Source organism: Vombatus ursinus, unplaced genomic scaffold (assembly GCF_900497805.2).
Source record: "Vombatus ursinus unplaced genomic scaffold, bare-nosed wombat genome assembly UNPS02014832.1, whole genome shotgun sequence".
NCBI lineage: Eukaryota > Metazoa > Chordata > Mammalia > Diprotodontia > Vombatidae > Vombatus > Vombatus ursinus.
In genome coordinates this window covers 39,255,888-39,274,856 of record NW_020954610.1, presented here as the reverse complement: position 1 = coordinate 39,274,856, position 18,969 = coordinate 39,255,888, and the positions used below count along the sequence as shown (strand labels likewise).

Below are 18,969 nucleotides of genomic sequence, written 5' to 3'. Positions count from 1 at the left end.
TTCACCTTCATTATTTAAGGTTTATTATCAGTTTGATTGACACAGTGACTCTGCCAGTAAGTATTTATTGAATATCAATTAAATGCATTTTTACTTAGCCTGCACTCAACTTTTTATTAAATGAGAACACACCTGTACCAAATGCAAGATTTGAGGGAAATAACTGAATACTTAATAAATACGAATATGCATAATAATGATTTAAAATTGTTCATATGTTCATTTGCCCTTTTCAAGATATGAAAAAATCTTATCTGATATAAATTACTTATATAATGTAAAAAGTAAACATTTCTGCATGATACTGCATAGTACTTAGAGAAAGTGATCGCCATGCCCCACATTAAGGCTGACTCTAATGGTAGTTATGGAAAGCTCCAGAGTATCCTGGTTCCCCACTACCCTGAAGGGGAGTGATACTCAAAGCAAGAGTACAAGGTTGACACAATTATCTGATTAATTCAGGCACATGTGGGCTTGGGTCAACCTTTCATCTCACTTATAGAGGGGAGACCTTTTTTAATCAGAAAGCCTGTATTTAGCAACACTGCATGAAGAAAGATCTTGCCAAAATTTGGGTGTGATAATGTAAAACAAAACACTTTTTGAAATCCATCAAATAAATCTAAATTCCAAGTTTCATTTCATCTTGTATTTATATTCTATGGAGCAGAATAATCTAAATTTTATTTGTTATGTTTATGTAGCTGGAGAGTCACAATGTTCATTTACAATAGTCTCCCCCCAAAGAGATAATTTGCTTCTCCATAATAACGTTCTATCAAAATTCTCTTGCATAAAATGATATTTCTCCCAATTCTTACATACTCGAAGTGCCAAATAACAGAACTAAAGACAATTTTAACCCTAATCTTTAACAATTTAGCTCTCCACATTGAACTACAGATGGCATGGACATAAACATTGTCCAGCAGACAGACATCTTATGAGGCAAAACATCTGTTAAAATCTGTGTACCTCTAGTGTTCATTCTCCTCAAATTTTCAAACTTGTTAATTCTATAGCAACCAAAAGGACAAGACAGATACATTCTCTCCTGCCTTCCCTGAAACATAGAGAAGATGGAAATATATAAATAATTTTTATAAGATACATATTAAAGTATGCTCACAATATGTACTATGGGGAGCAGCATAGATGCGCAACAAGGCAGTCTCAAAGCAGGTAACCAGCTCCTATATTAGCTAGTGATTTATATAAAATACTATCTAGTCTAAAAATGTTGAGAGCTAGTAATATATTAGGCAACTATGCCTCTATTTTTTTATTTTTGCCACTGACTATAAAAAGTTTACCCTAAATTTACTAAGTATCCTATACCCTGAGAGATAAATTACACATTAATAAAGGAAATGTCAGGGTTAGTATCACTGACTATACTAATATTTGGAAAGCATAAACTGTCTGAAGTTAATATTCTTGGAAGCACAGGATTTCTTGAGCAGACTATGCTACCTCATTATTATAATTCATGTTTCTGAGGAAAGAGTTTGGTTTCTGATAGTGCTAAGAAGGAAGTGAGCCTGAGCCTGCTTAATTAATAGTACCAAAGGGTGGTATGGGAGGCAGGCTCAAAGGACTAGTCTCCCAGAATCACAACGTGTCTACTGTTTGCCTAGCCTGCAAAACATACTGTATGATGGCGGTTCTAACATTTCTCTGTAAAGCACTTTGGGATCTTAGGTAAGAAAAGTGTTATGAAGTCACAAAGTATTACTTAAAATTATTTTTTCTTCTATTATTTGCACCTCTTTATACATTCACATTTTAGATTTTCACTTCTACATAATGTTATCATGTTTTTCAGTTGTTTTGTGTCAAGTCTGAAATTCTGAATGAATTCAGGCTTTGAATAAACCAAGACAAAAGATTCACTTAAAGTTAACGTCTGTTCTTTCTTTTAGGAGGCAATACCACAGCTCCTTTATAAAAAGGCTATATGGTAACCATTAAAAATAAATGGGATACCTCAAACAAGAAAAAAAAATTGGTTATAAGGAACTAATATACCAATTCTTGGTAAAGTGCTTGGACACCTTAATTACTAAATAAAAATATAAACCAAAACATCCTATCTGTCCATGTCACAACCTATAACACAACAAACGACATTCCCTTCACTGAGAAGTCTACCGAAATAAAGAGTCACTACTGTCTAGCAGTTTACATCTGAATGACTACTTGGGCACTTGATGTAACTGTCAGTATTCTTCAAATTGTTTTTGGTTTCTGCCTCCAAAATTAGATTTAAATGACTATAATCCTGCTTCAAAGAATACAGGCGCTCTAATAAACAAAACTGTATGTTTTATGTAAAAAGTTCTATGTTTTAAATCCTAAAAAACAAAGCAGAATTGATAGGCTGCAGAGAGAAAGAAGCAACTTAAGAGTCAATCATTTAGTCCAAGCCCCTTATTTTAACAAATAAGGAAAATGAGGCCCAGAAGTTAAGTGACTTGCCTAAGGTCACACATGTAGTAAACTAGGAAAACTAAGATATGAGGCTTGAAATCTAGGGCTCCTTTCACTTACACCTTTCCATGGGTGTGATCATGCCTTTCTTCTTCACAACTTACAACGATGTTAGATTTTTCCAGTGATGCCTATGTCTCAACTCCCTCCTCCATAAAATAGGATTCTAGCATACATTGTACTTTGGGGATGGGGCACTTTAAGGTGCTAATGGGTGTAGAGTAGACCCATCTGAGAATCTCACATGAAAAATAAAAAAGTGCAACTATTAAAAATGATATAAATTATCTCGAAAAATTTGCTTTTTAGGATTTTTTTTTAAATTTAAGGACAGCATGTTAACACAGAAGGTTTGAAACATCTTTTGGGGAAAAGAATTATATAAAAGATTATGTAATACTTCTATTGGCAAAACTTCACCACTTTCCTCTAGACAATGAGGAAACTGAGGCACAGGGGACAATAACTATTATACATCCATTACTTGGCCTCTTGCTGACACTCAGATCAAGTGGGGGAAAAAATGGAATAAGAAATTACCTTTCTTGAGTCACAAAGCATTTATCAAAAAACAATTCAAAAGCATGTTTACATGTATACATATGTAAATACCTACACATTCACATACATGCATAAACGTGTGTGTGCGTGTGTGTGTACATACGTATCTCTGGTCAGCTGGAAGTAAGCCAAAGGTGTCACATGACCTAAACTTAAAGAACACCCCAAATGTGCTACCTGGGCACTTCTTTGAGGAACATACAAAAAAAGCCACTGTAGAAAAGTTGCTGTCTCATTTTTGTTAATGAATTCTGGAATAGATCAGTATGAACAAAAATCCTTTTTTTAACACTAAGGTAACAATCCATATTAGTTATTTTATTTTTACTTTCTCTGATTATAACCTCATGGGAACTTAAATTAAATTTGCAAAGCAGGAATGAGAAAAGATGACTTTCAAAGTCTAGGTTAGCTTCCCTAATGACTCAGTAGTGAGTTTGAGAAATATCTCAAAAGGTGGATTTCACTGTTTAGAAGCTGAGAAAAAAGCAGACACACACATATACCCAACATACATCTCAACAAACAGGTAAACCCCACAGGTACAAAAATATTGCTCTCTTAAAGTCTGATTCTGACACCTTAAAATGGTCAAAGGAAAGATCTTAATGTAGTGGAACTAGCTTTAGAATTCTCAGCCAGTATTCATATCACCTTTCCCAAATGGGATGTTAAACCAGCACCTAAATGAGTATTTCCAGTTTATTTTTGAATATGTAGATATATGTACATATATATACACATACACATATATTGCTGGAATTAATCATTTCATTATCACCTTTGAGAGGCAAAATAGTAGTGGATAGCAGCTGACCTCAAAACCAGTCAGACCTGGATTCATGTCCTGCCTCAGTCATATACTGGTCTTGTGATCCCTGGCAAGTCACCTAAATTCTCAGCACTCTAGGCAACTATCCAAGGTTCTAATTTGAAGAAAAGGTGCCTACCTGAATTGGTAGAGGGTGTTTCCTCAAACCACTGAGTAGTTCCCTAGATCAATGAAATCACAAGGCCAGTCACTATCTCTTATACTCTTTGAGTATTTTATGAGCAAGGCACACAGTATAGTTTACAAATACTGCACTCGAAAAGTAGGAAACCTTGAGGGGAAAAAAAGTTAAGATTTACAAGGGTAAACTACAAGGGTAGTTTGATTTCATTTATCATAGTATCACTCTGAATTCCTGATTATGGGTGTTACTTGGCTGCATTTTTGCCATGAGGATGGGGTGGCCTTTCAATATGGAGAACAGTCAATTTGCTTACAGAGCTTTTCCTCCTTGACTTTTCCAGAATAAAAAAAGCGACTTTAACACTCACACAACCTTCTACTATAAAGGTTATTTATTCCTGCTTCTCTAATACTGTCTCCTATCAGAGTTATTCGTACCACACTACCAGAATTATTAAGAATCAATGTCATTATACAACTAAAATTGGGTTTTTGGTTTTTTTTGGTAGGGAAACTCCTTGGATTCATACATATCCAAACTTTTTGTTGTTAAATAATCATAACACACGCTAATTTCAGAAAAAAACTAGCACAGAAATTTCTGATGCCAAGCAGTTCCTCCTCTCCAACTGTCAATGATCACTTATTGCTCTAACCTTGATAAGACAGGAGACCAATGTAGATTTAGGAACGGAATTATTTCAATTAGGGGCATGACATAGCCTTGAAAAACCTGAAGGCTGCCCACACTAAAATGGAAGCTGTTTTAGAGAAGGTATAAGAAGGTCCTGAATTCATAAGAACATTGTTAGGAGTGGAAAAACTAGACCAAAAAGTTTCAATTTACTACTGAAAATATTCCAATAGTTTTTCTCAAATAGAAAAATCATGAAAATGTGAGACGTCTATCATTGAGGATTATTAAAATTAAGCTTAGGAAAGAAACTGAAGTTAATACTGTATGGAGGCAATGGTTGGCTATGTACACTAGCAGGATGGACTGGACCTGTTATAACTTCTCCATTACTATGTAACCACTAAGAAAGAATCCCAAGCTAATGACTTACCATAGAGGTTCCAGACCCTGAGGTATTAGATTCAGGAACTTCTGCTAAAAAGGGCTCTGTATATCAGGGCATAGGACTATATTCACAAGGATAAGGATATAGATTGAAAGGTCTGTAAAACAGTCACTTTTACCCCAAGGAAGAAGCCCAGCAGCAGTTGGTCATACATTTAAGGTCTCTAGGTCCACTAGGGTCAGGCTGGCCAATTTTTCCTGGGACCCTGTTAAGGCTCACTGTCTGACTGTCACTGAACAGAGCTATGATGCCAAAATAAGGGGTAAATTTTGTACCCCCTTGAGAGAAACCTATTTCAGTTATAGGATCATAGGCTTTATAGCTGGAAAAGACCAATGATCTCATTTTACAGGTGAGAAAAAACAAACAAACTGAGGTCCAAGAGGTAAAGTGACTTGCCCAAAGTTACCCAGGAAATAAATAACAGAGGTGGAATTTGAACTCATAACCTTTGAATTCAAAATCCACGACTTTTTCCACTATCCTATACTGCCTTAAAAATTCAAGTTAATCTCGGGTTTTCATAAGAGTAAAATAGCAGAAATCTATCTTTCTCCTGAGTCCTTAGCGCCCCCCCCAATAAGAAAGTAAAACTTGGAAGCACAGGAGGTAGGGTGAGGTTGCATCTCTACTTCTACTGCTTACATCCCTCCCCGAGAGTTGGGGATTTGAAAGTATTCTTATTTTGGTCAGCAACTTCTGCCAATTTGGTATTAATAGGACTGATCATACTTATACATCCTTCCTGGCCCTTTTTCTGTGAGACAAGAAATAAAAATGGGGTACTTTTTGCTGAAGAAATACAGAAAAGAAAACAATATACAAACAACAAAGGGTAAGTGACAAGAAATAACACAGGGATATGGCAAGAAGGGACAGATAATGAGGAGGGAGAAAAAAATTAAGTATGGGTGGAAATTATTATCTAAAGAAAACACTGAGCAATTAACTCCCTCTATTATTTTCAACCCTTGGGGTTCAAGGAAAGCAAGAGTGAAACCCTGGGACTGAATCCCTGGTTTCAAAATTATCTAAAGAGTCTGACAACGGATACAATGGATATAAAGTAGATTGCCGAGTCCTCAGTCTGGACAATTTCAGTGCTAAAATGTTTTAACCTATTTCTTAAGATGCCCCCACATTTATTTCCCCCCCCAAAAATCTTCAATATTCATCTCTTTAGAATTCTGTAGTGTACTTCATAAATTTTCAGAAATATAAATAAGATAATGGTTTGTTGATTTGGTAAATCAATAAAATAAAATACAGGTGAACTTTTTATGAACAAATTTCGATGTTTAATTAATCTGATTCCCCAATCCAACAAATCTGCGAAGGAAGATAGTAAGAACTAAAAAACAAAACAAAACAAAACGCTAACTTGGTACAAAACTTGGTACTAATTATAAACGTTTTAAGTTGGGTGTTTGTAGCCTATGCCAATTTAAAGGAAAAATAATAAGAAGTATAACTAAAATAATTTTCCATTACTGTAGTAACATAACCTCTAAAAGTTAGGGTTTAAAATCAATAATCCTTTGATAAATTGGTATCTCTGAAGAGAGTTTTATGCTTACCCAACTCTACCGACCTTGATTAGTTTAGTCTACAACTAGAGCACATTAGAGTCAGTATTTGTTTTTATTTTCACCTATCCATATTTGTTTCCCAAACAAAAAACTGGATCAAGTTATTTAAAGTTAGTCATTAGAAACTGTATTATGTCCTAAAGGTTTTTTTTTAATAGCAAGTTAACAAAGAAACTTTCCAACCAAAAAAGAAAAAAAAAAGGAAAAAACATCATGAGAACAGAATACAAAGCTGCCCAAAGTAGAAATGCAAAGGATATGAATTTTCTTCTCAAAATTTAAGACTCACTATACACTAGGAAAATGTTTTTGGTTTTTTTTTTCCCTACAAAAGAATTGCCTGTTCCTAACAAAACAAATGACTGAAGAGTCTTCCTACAAACCTTAAAATTGATCATAAAGGGTAAGAAGCCAATAGTAGAACCAGTACATGCAACTGTGTAAGTTAGAAAAGAAAAGAAAAGAAAAGAAAAGAAAGTAATATTGCACTATAAGTAAAACCCTGCAGGAATTTTCCATCTCTTTCACTGACTCAAAGTAACCAGCCATTTCCTATAAGCATTAGCAAACCTGGCTTGCTCTACATTTCGGCAGGTGGACAAAATTTGTTCAATAAACCTGTGTTCCATTTCTATGCCAAGGGAGTCCTGAGCTGGTGTCCGTTTTAGTCGCTTAGTTTCTTGGGAATAGCCTTGCTTGTTAGAGTCATTTAAGCCATCCACATCCATGGCTTGAGTCATATGAGTGACTGCTGGGCTGAGATTTAAGTCATGTAAAGTCCCACCATTGCTGTCCACGGGTGATAGTCGCATCTGGCTGTGAGGAAGCTTATTGTTTAAGTGGTGCTGAAGGTAGAACACATGCCGCCTTTGTAAAAGAAGAGGCCAGGAAGGGAAAAGAAAAAATAAAATATAGTCAAAGTTAGGTCTGGCAACATTGAAAAAAGCATCAAGGTGGTGCTTTCAAACACAGGGCCCAAGTTCAAATCAATATGCCTATTCCTTTACAACAGATTTGTGGGGAAGAGTAGCTGTTTAAGAACTGTGGAACACTTTACAGTCTTGTAGTCCCTAGTTTACTTATTAAACTGTTATAGTATTTTGTACTCAAGGAGGGGTTTAAAAAACTATGAAACTAATTATGACACTTGACACGTTTATTAACAAATGAAAATCACAATATCACATTTATACAAAAAAGAATGATTTCAGATAAACTGTTGCTCCATGCAGTATTAAAAAAAAAATCAATCTAACCAGCCTGACCAAAAATCAAGAATTCAGGAATCAGAGGAATACCTTTCCTTTGTGCTTAGGTCATGGCTTCTACCAAGGCCTTCCTGTAGAAGTACAACTTTATTAATACAATTATTGTAGTTTGCCTTATAATTCAGAAATAATATGAACATTTCTCCTGAACTTAATCACTAATTCATGAGTTGCTGTCACCAAAATAATCCATCACTTGGAGGGCAACTGTCTGATGATGAACCTCTCTACCCTTTATGAGGCTGGTACTAAGATAACAGACACACACAGCTTGTCACGAGGGATTTGGACTCAAACCTTTCTTTAAAACTTGCACTTCTCCCATAACAGACAAGATCCTACAGTTGCCTCCATGTCATGACACATCACAGTAGCACATCATTCACATGCACAAAGCTATGGTGGGTACTGGAAAAAGCAAGTTAAATAGATGTGATCCCTTCCCCATCCTTTAAAGTTCATACTAGAAATCACTTATTGTCATCTCTTCCCGTGTGGTAACATTCAGTAGAAAATACATAACTATGTTAAAAAAAAATTCTCCCTTGTCCTTCCAAGCCTCCAAAATAAACCCCAAAACTTATTAGTTTGATGGTTCACATCAGAATGTTATTTGCTTTAGAAAAATGATGGACTTCTCTGTTAGTAACAAAATATTCCAAGAGTATTTCAAATTTAATTGAACTTTGAAAAATTATGCCATATATACAACTTCTTAGGATCATATCACATGCACTTCCATAACCATCAACTTCTACTGCCATAACTCTAAGTCCTTTAAAGTTTATTTCATTTATCTTTCTAACACACCTCAAAAGCCTTAACATAATTTAAGCAGAATGTGCCACAGCATGAACTTTGCTGATACAACCTTAAAAAACCCACAGATATCTCCATGCCAAGATAAAGCATTGGAAAAGGATTTTCTTGGAAGTGTAATACATTATCTAATCTGCTATTTAACATACCTCTTCATATTATATATAAACTTTACAGGAAAGGGAGTTTAAAGGACAAATTACCTGATCAGCTGTCTATGGTTTGGAAGGTTTCTTTTTGCTATTATTTAAAGTATCATTTACTTTTTTTCAGTAATAACAATTTTCCCAACCAGTCAAAAGCTTAGTTTTCTTTTCTGCCTTGATGTGGCCTTGATTAAAAAAACAAACAAAAAACTCATTATTAATGAAAGTACTGTATAGTCCCAAGGGGAGATAAATCTCCTATTAATCCTCTAACTTCACCTGGTAATGAAGCAGCAGAAGAGGAAATGATCCAACAGTATAAGAACTTGAGCAAGCTGGGAAAGGGAACACCTCCAATAATTTAAAAATATACAAATAAAAAATAAAGCTTTAATTTGTCTTACTGCCTGAGGAAATTATTCTCATAGAGTCAGCTTTCTTGATTACAGATGGAACTCATTCACCTATCTAAAATGTATTTATTAAATATCTCTTAAGTGCCAGGCTCTTTACAAGGTGCTAGGGATGAAAAAACAAAAACAGAAGTCTGCCATAGAAGAGCTTACATTCTCTCGAGAGGAAATCAACATGAGGACAAAATTAAATATAAAACACACACAAAACAATTATGAAGGCAATTATACCACTGATGTTTATAGTGACAAGATACTGTCTCAATTAAAAAAGAGTGAGATAAAACTATATGAGCTGTGGAATTTTGGGGTATACAGTTCAACCACAGCACATAATATATTTCAGAATAACATGTCCTTTCATATCAAGTTAACACTAATTCAGATCTGATAAATATGAGGGAAAATGAGATAATATATATAAAAATGCTTTGCAAACCTTAAACATTACATAAATATTAGCTATTATTATCTTCTGGGATTTTCAGCAAGTTACTTCCTCTTCTGAAAATTCATTAATTTAATAAACATTGATTAAGCGCCTATTATATACTAGGCACTAGGCTAAAAGCTTTGAGTATAAAAAGAAAAACAAAACTTTCAAGAGAAGAGCCAAGAAAAGCAGATAAGGTAACTTAGTTTACGGACGTGAAAGGTTTGAGGAGTCACATAAAATATGAGCTCCTTAATGGCAAGGATTCTATATTTTTGTCTTGTATCCCCAGTGCACAGCATGAAGCAAGTCCTTACTAAATACTTGATGAAGTGAACTGATACAACAAAGTAACCATGGATTCTCTTTGGTAAAAATCATTGTGGGGCAAAATTATTAATATGGCAGTGTTTTACATGACTGCACATATATAACCTATATCAGATTGCTTACCAGGGAGGGGACAGAATTTGGAACTCAAAACTGAAAAACAAAACAAAAAAACAATGAATGTTAAAAATTGTTTTTGCTTTTAACTGGGGGAAAAATAAAATATTAAAAAAAAAACCTGATACTAAATATTATAGAAACCTTTAAAAAAAATCATTTTGGGGGCTGGCTTAAGATAATGGCAAAGAATACTAACAAAAGTACTGACAGCCACCCCTGGGGCTTTAAAATTCTCTATGGGAACATGTCTGGCAGTTCTCAGTCAAGCAAAAGCTCAATTACAACACCTACCCCACAGGCCCATAAGCTCTGTGTCAATACAAGACTGCTATTGGATTCACCCCTTCACCCCTCTGTGAACTCCTCTGCTCCTGAGGAGCAGCCATGAAACTTCAGGCTTTGGAAAGAGGTTTCTCTTACCTATGACACCAGAGTGTTTCATGTCCTGGGTAGTTATCAATGAGATCTGTGCTGAGTTCAACTTCGTCCTCTAGAAGACGGGAAAGATCCACCACCCTGTGGTGTTCTGCTGATGTGTCTTCTTCATTATCATCTTTTGGAAGATCTGGGATATGCTCACTTACCAAAGGGCTCTGTTCTAATACAGCACTGTCAGTCATAGTTTGGCTTATCAAAGACTTTAACAAGAACTGGCGGTAGTGAAATCCACTGTGATCTGAAACATGCATGGATGCCCAATGTTTGGTGGAAGACAGTTCATCAAGAAGAATCTTGAGTGGTGAAAGGTAGAAGGGATAAAGAATAAAGAAAAACAAGTAAGAATGGGTTTCCATACATTTTCCTTTTTTTCACTAGGCCTCAGATTTATTTGTGACCAATTTTCTTTTTTTGCAACCCTATCACCATTAAGACTAATTTCCACTGTAAACAGAAAGTACATTAAAAAACAACAAAACAACACAATTCAAAAGGTCTATTTAATTAATATCCTTTCCCAGGAGCTTAATTAATCCCACTTAGAATAGCACACCCAAAGAAAATACAAATTTAAAATTACCAAGACACAGCAAAATGCATAAATACAGAGCTTTTATAGTTAATCAAATGTAAGTTTAACATATCTTAGAAATAAGGACCTTAAAAACTTAACCACTCATTAAGCTTTTTTCTCCAACTTTTCTTAATGCACAAAAAGAAAAATGATCACTTTCAAAAAAGGAAGTGCCTTACATAATTTCACTCAGGTAAATAAAAACAATTCTAAGAGAGGATGTATATGTGTAAGTGTATGTATTGGAGGCGGACTAAAAATAATACACATATAATACCACAATAATATACAAATAATACCACAGTACAGATAATATTTAGAACTATGGCTCCCAATTGCATTGAAGATGGGGGAAAATTTTGATGCGAAAGGGGCAGCTAGGTGGTGCAGAGGATACAGCACCGGCCCTGAAGTCAGGAGGACCTGAGTTCAAATCCAGCCTCAGACCAAACACTTGACACTAGCTATGTGACTCTGGGCAAGTCACTTAACCCCAATTGCCTAAAAAACCAACCAAACAAAAAATTTTTTGATGCGACAAAATAAAAGTTTCTTTAGGTTTACCTAGCAATTTCTCAAGTACTTACCTACGTATGGGCATAAATAAAAAATTCATTGAGTAGCTACACTATCAATAAGGAACAGAGTTAAGAGCTCTGTGGGTAACAAAGAGACAAGATATACACAAATGAACAGTTAACAAATGATATAAAGGCAGTAGTAAGGGCCAAATGACTAGTACATAGAGTAAAAAACCATAGGAATTCAGAACATAGTTTTAGCTGGAAAACACATGATATAGGTTAAAAAAATGCTTCATTTTAGAGGAATAACTATTATTCACATGACCTTGTTTCAGATGTCACAGATGGCTATTCTCTTTGGAAAATAATACCATTCCGGTAACCAACCAACTTGAAAATAAGTAATAACAATTTTCCCAACCAGTCAAAAGCTTAGTTTTCTTTTCTGCCTTGATGTGGCCTTGATTAAAAAAACAAACAAAAAACTCATTATTAATGAAAGTACTGTATAGTCCCAAGGGGAGATAAATCTCCTATTAATCCTCTAACTTCACCTGGTAATGAAGCAGCAGAAGAGGAAATGATCCAACAGTATAAGAACTTGAGCAAGCTGGGAAAGGGAACACCTCCAATAATTTAAAAATATACAAATAAAAAATAAAGCTTTAATTTGTCTTACCAAAGTAAGCAAAAGAATGCTTGCTCCTACAGAAAGTCAATTTTAAAATTAGTACATTTGTGGAATAACTAATTCAAAGGACAGCTCAGCTGTAACCTAGCAGCTTTTTCTGGTTTTGTCTTTTTATGTAGGTTGAAAACTCCTGTATGAAAGGAATTTATTCAACAAGAAAAACCCAGATAACTAACTCCCTTCCTGGAATATGCTTAAATGAAGTGGAAAAAAAAAAAGAAATTTTTATAAGTATTTTCTCCTCCAAAACAATTAGTAAACAAATAAAAAGGTTTGTGACAATCTCAATTTAATTGACTTAAAAAATAGGATTTGTCAAACTGAAAACAGAAATGCCTATCACATTCTTCCATGAATGCATGGGTATGTGCTACAGAAGAATCTTTAATCATTTAAAAGTATAGAGTATAGAGCCAGCAGTGGGGAACCTGTGGCCTCAAGGTGTGGCCCTCTAGGCCCTTTGACTGAATCCAAACTTCGCAGAACGAATCAGACTTGGATTCAGTCAGAGGGCTGCACTTGACGGCCTAATGTGGCCTCAAGGCCACATGTTCCCCACCCCTAGTATGGACCTTAGTAAAAAAGCTTCTATAAAATCAATTATTTTCTTTTATAAAGAAAGAAACTGAAGAAAGGCAAGGATTAAATGTAAAGTAGGGGTCTAAGGCACACAATGTTTCTCTTAAAAAAAAAAAAGGGGGTGTCAAAAAGACCACAAAAATGGGAAAAGGACTCACATGAACAAAAATATTCATAGCAGCTCTTTTTGTGGTGGCAAAGAACTGGAAATTGAGGGGATGCCCATCAGCTGGAGAATGACTGAACAAGTTGTGGTATATGAATGTAACAGAATACTATTGTGCTATAAGAAATGATGAGCAGGCAGACTTCAGAAAAACCTGTGAAGATTGGAATGAACTGATACTGAGTGAAATGAGCAGAAGCAGGAGAACATTGTACACAGTAACAGCCACATTGTGAGATGACTGACTTCGACAGACTTAACTCTTCTCAGCAATTGCAAGACTCATGATGGAAAATGCTATCCACATCCAGAAAAACATGGGAGTCTGAATGCAGATGGAAGTATACTATTTGCTCTCCTTTTCTTTTGTTGTTTTGTTTTATTTCTTCTTTCTCGGGGTTTCTCCCATTAGTTCTAATTCTTCTATACATCATGACTAATGTGAAAATATGCTTAATATGAATGTATAAGTAGAGCCTATATCAGATTACACACCATCTTGGGGAAGGGGAAGACAATTTAAAACTCAAAATCTTATGGAAGTGAACGTTGAAAACTAAAAACAAATAAATTATTTAAAATAAAAAAGGGGGGATATTAAGAATAAAAAAGCCACTAAGCCCCCCCAAAAATTAGTAAGAGAAAAAAATGATGCTGCTCTCAGTAATATCAGATGATGAAAAACAAAACAAAACAGATGAAAGTTGTATTTAAAAGAGAAACCCACTAAATGTCTACAAAGCTCTCTTATATATCAGAAAATATGCATTCTTATGACATTTTAAAATAATCTTCAGAGCTACGGAACCTCAACTGCAGGACCACAATATATTTACTAGCTATTTCATAGAGCTTTTAAAATTTGTAGCCTTAAAGAACCGGGTACTGATACTATATTTTCATTTACTGAAATTATTTATTTCAAGGTCTAACCTAATTTCTTTTAGTCTCTAGATTGAGAGAAAAAAATACTACACAAAGATGCTGCTGCTAATCATTGTCAGAAGTAAAAATGTGCTTTGAATTTTTTTTTCTTAATAGTACTAAGGAAGATTGTGGCGACTAATTTGCAACACAGAGGTTCAGTATAATCATCTACCTTACACAGAGACTAAATCTCATGACTTTGGCCTCAATAATGCCATGTATAAATGCATGTACTTCATTATTTTAGCAATCTGTGTTCCACTGGTGTAAATACAGCTTCTACCAACACAGATGGCAACCCTAACACACCAGTGAATTGTCATGTCCAAAAAAATTCATCACCTAATGGCTAATCTTTTGGTTCTAAGTCTCTTTGGACTTGAAGCCCAGTCCTCAGACAAAAGACGCACGGTACATCGCTGCGTCCATACTTGAAATTCTAGCTTGGCTGGACTTGTCAGGGCTCACACTATACTAGCATGGTTATTGAATACTGAAAGTTACTTCTATACCACAGTGAGAAGCTGGAAGAGGGCAACAGCATACACTGAATTTTTTACTTTAATATGTAAGCATACTTCAATATGTACACATATATATAGCTCACAAAAGTGTTTTACTAGTGACCACATAAGTAAAATTTCTAATATATAAAAAAATTTCATTCTCTTTGAATTTTTATTTTCTAGTTTTGGTTTTAGGAAACATATAAAAGTATAGAGAGATGATGCAGTATTTATTAGCACCCACAAAGAGTTTTAGTTTTTTTAAAAATAAGAATATGGAGAATTATTCTGGCTTTCTGGACTGTATTAATTCGAGGTCTGCTCATTATCCTCCTAGTCTGAGAACTGCAAATTCTTGACCCAGGTTTGGGTCTGTTGCATTTTCCTTGCTTGGGAGGTTCTGTAGACTGCTGCTGGACTCAGTCACTAACAGCTTGCTGGTAGGTTCTACAGGTTCAGAACAAATGAACTGGCAGGCTCCTCTTTGGGCTGGTACTCCTGTCCTTGTTACTGCACTACAGGCTTATACTCTGGGGTAAAGGCTTGAATTGAGTTTTTGCTCTGCCCTCAGGATCAGAGCCACATGGCTATTTTCTGGAACTGTTTCTTTCGCAGTACACAGCTGGGGCCCAAGCTCATAACCACTCCTCTCCACTATGGTTCTGTGACCCAAAACTGGGTAGTGGAGAAAAGAGCTGCCAGATGGCAACCGTTCCTGCACACAGCTGAGGGATTCCTTGAGATCTCTCTCTGCTTCGGTGCTCTGGGAGCTATTATGCTCCACGCTGTGTGCACTTCTGGTCAAGCGCCATACCCAACGTCTGCAGATCTCTCTGTCTCCCTACGCAGTCTTGAATTGTTTCTTTCTGACTGCTTGCAATATTTTCTCCTTGACCTGGGAACTCTGGAATTTGGCTACAATATTCCTAGGAGTTTTCCTTTGGGGATCTCTTTTAGGAGGTCATCAGTAGATTCTTTCAATTTCTATTCTGCCCTCTGGTTCTAGAATATCAGGGCAGTTTTCCTTGATAATTTCTTGAAAGATGATGACTAGGATCTTTTTTTTGATCACGGCTTTCAGATAGTCCAATAATTTTTAAGTTCTGTCTCCTGGATCTATTTTCCAGGTCAGTTGTTTTTCCTGAGATATTTCACATTGTCTTCTATTTTTTCATTCTTTTGGATTTGTTTTATAGTCTCTTGATTTCTCATAAAGTCACTAGCTTCCAAATGCTCCATTCTAATTTTTAAGGAAGTATTTTCTTTAGTATGCTTTTGGACTTCTTTTTCCATTTGGCCAATTTTGCTTTTTAAGGTATTCTTCTCCTCAGTGGCTTTTTGGACCTCTTTTGCTATTTGGGTTAGGTTATTTTTTAAGGTGTTATTTTCTTCAGTATTTTTTTTTTTTTGGTCTCCTTTAGCAAGCTGTTGACTTGTTTTTCATAATTTTCTTGCATCACTCTCATTTCTCTTCCCAGTTTTTTCTCTACTTCTCTTACTTCCTTCTCAAAATCCTTTTTGAGCTCTTCCATGGACTGGGACCAATTCAAATTTTTCTTGGAGGCTTTGGATGTAGGAGCTTTGACTTTGTTGTCTTCTTCTGGTTGTATATTTTGATCTTCTTTGTCACCAATTTAATATTCTATGGTCTGACTCTTTTTGCACTGCTTGCTCATGATCCTAGCCAATTACTTGAGCTATAAACTATTTGTTAAGGCAGGGGTCTGCTTACAGTATGGTGAATGTACTGTCCCAAGCTTTGGGGATTTTGTGCAGCTGTTTTCAGAGATACTTCTAGTGACCTGTTAATTTTCAGTTCTTCCAAGGTGGTAGCCTTGTCCCTTAGCCTCTCTGAGCATCTCTTTCTCTACTTGTAAAATGCTTTCAAGGACTTTTTGTAATCCATAAAATACTATGTAAATGTGAGCTACTATCATTACATTGTGTGTGCACAGACACACATGCTTAATTAGCACAGTGCCTAGCACATAGCAGGTGCTTAACAGATAGTCGTTGCTTTGACTTTACCCCCCCACACCCAGACAAATTAAGAACTGGGGCCTTAAAGAAGCCTAATTATGAATTACTGGTGTGGATAGTTCACATCAAAGTACTGGGGGGGATTTGATTTAAGTGAATAAATTACCTCTACTCTTCACTGTGCATGGATATACATAGATTTGGCACTAATTCACTGTCATAATCTTCTTTACTAACAGACATCATCTTACATATTTCTTCTTAGGTGGGTAAACTATGGATGTGCAATGCTAAATGCTCTGCTAAACATGTTCACTGAGTTGGCTTGTTCTGCTTATCTGTCTTTGTCATGAGAAAGGCTCTGGACTGTGGGTCATTAGTACATGATTTTGGTGTTAAAACACACACACACCACACATCACTAAAACATTACAAATTAGTAAATAAACAGAAAAATAATGGAACTATCTTTTTAGTTTCTGGTTAAAATATTCAACCTTAATGTTTTGAGATGCAACATTTTTGAAGAACACAACAGCAGAGAATGTGAACTGACCTCAAATGATACTTTAAAAAAACACCACACAAACCAAGGACTAGTTGACAAAACCAAATTTGAATGGGGCACAGCACTGGTTTAAATCGTAAGTCAGTCAATATGGATTTATTAAGCACTTACTATGTGCCAAGCACTGTGCTAAGTGCTGGGGACACAACGAAAGGTCAAATCAAGGTCTCTGCTCTCAAGGAGTTCACGTTCTAATGCATGCAATAACATGCAAAGAAATAAATATACATGAAAGATCTATATAGTGCAGATGGAAGTTAATCTCAAAGAGAAGACATATGACATAGGGGTGAGCTCTCCTGAAAAGATAGGATATGAGCAGAGGCTTAAAAGAAGCCAAGGAAGTCATAAGATAGAGGTGAGGAGGGGGAGCATTCCAAGTACAGAAGACAACCAGTGAAAACGTACTTCCTCTATCTCTCTCTCCAAAATAAGAGAAGAGACAAGGCTTCTTTTTTGATAAGAATTCCCAATGGGCCACACATTTCTTTCATGCCACCTTCTTTCTCCCCTATGTCCCAAAGCACTCCTACTCCATCCTTCTCCCATGCCCTTGCACTTCCCTCCATCTTCTGAATGCCACTGAGGCTAGTTCTCAGAAGTCATTTCATAATTACATTATGAGGAATTTTTGTTTCTGCCACTATGAAGTCTGGAGCAGTCCTCTTTATGCATATAGAACGTCTTTAGGTGCATTTAAATCAGCAAATTTAAACACCTAATATTGGTTACTTTACATATGTATGAAGAAAAAACAATTTCAGAAATCACAAGAGCATGCATCTTTTAAAAACATTCCCTGCCACTGAGAGGCAGATGTGTTCTTATTCATTACTTTGAAGGCTGTCTCACATGCACACGTACTACTTATGTGAAAAAGGCAATGTAGCTTTTGTCCCACTGTGTTCCCAAGTGAAAAAAGGCAGAGCAAGGGCTTACTAGGACAGCAGGTCGATTGCAAATCAAACTTTTCTCCTTTCTCATATCATTGTCATCTCTCTGAGTTCGGTGACGATGTGTGTTTTTAAAATACATACCAGGTGTTTTCTTCTGCAAAATGGCTAATATGGAAATTGCATAATGTCATAAGTATAATCGATGTATAATCAATATCATACTGTTTGACTTCTCAAGGAGTCCTCTCCTTGAGGGAAGGAGACAATTTGGAACTCAAAAATTTTAAAAATGAATGTTAAAAATATCTTTACATGTAATTGGGAAATATTTAATGAAATAAGCAAAAATTTATTAAAAATAAAATAGATACACAGCATCAATCTTTGACTGTGGAATATTGGTGGAAAGAGACTGCTTGATGTGTGTGATATTTTCCTTTAGTTTTATTTTTAAACTGCTATAATTTTTGCTGTGCTCAGGGTGGCATCCTAAAATGGATAAAATGGATAAAACGATAAAAAAAAAATTATTGCTTGGCAATAATAGGTCTCTTCCTTGAAAAAGGTGAAAAAAAATTTAAAGGACAACTCAGGCAGCCATAATGCTAGTAATGATGAAATAATGTAGAGGCAGCCATAACAACTGGGAAAGGTCAATAAGTCAGCACAACAAAGAAGCTGACACTACTTAGCACCTGAGAAAACATCAAAAAAAAGTCAGGGTCTTACTTCCTCTTACATACAACGTAGATGCCCTCTATTCCCTTTCGCATTTTGTCCCATGAGAAGGCCATAGGCATGGCAAGAAAAACTTCCCTATGATTCAAAAGAGCTAAAAGGACAAACTGGTTATCTCAATTTATCCCGAAATTTCTATCTCGCCTCTAATGCTTACTGCTTATGGAACCCTG

General features: G+C 35.6%; 1 protein-coding gene across 3 annotated transcripts in view; it reads right to left on the bottom strand.

The window, feature by feature from the left end:
• Positions 1-649: 649 nt before the first annotated feature.
• Positions 650-18,969, bottom strand: part of PTAR1 (protein prenyltransferase alpha subunit repeat containing 1) — a 48,176-nt gene continuing 29,856 nt past the window's right edge. The window contains exons 6-8 of one of the 3 annotated variants that reach the window (XR_003567062.1): positions 10,630-10,940; positions 4,005-7,547; positions 650-1,066 (exon numbers count right to left, since the gene is read on the bottom strand). Coding sequence is in view for 2 of the 3 variants with exons in the window: in XM_027839161.1 (XP_027694962.1) it covers positions 7,205-7,547; positions 10,630-10,940 (654 nt within the window). In the remaining variant the exon portion in view is untranslated. Of the gene's footprint in view, positions 7,548-8,975; positions 9,099-10,629; positions 10,941-18,969 lie in introns of those variants that run through there. The other 2 variants (XM_027839161.1, XM_027839162.1) reach the window with 2 other exon arrangements.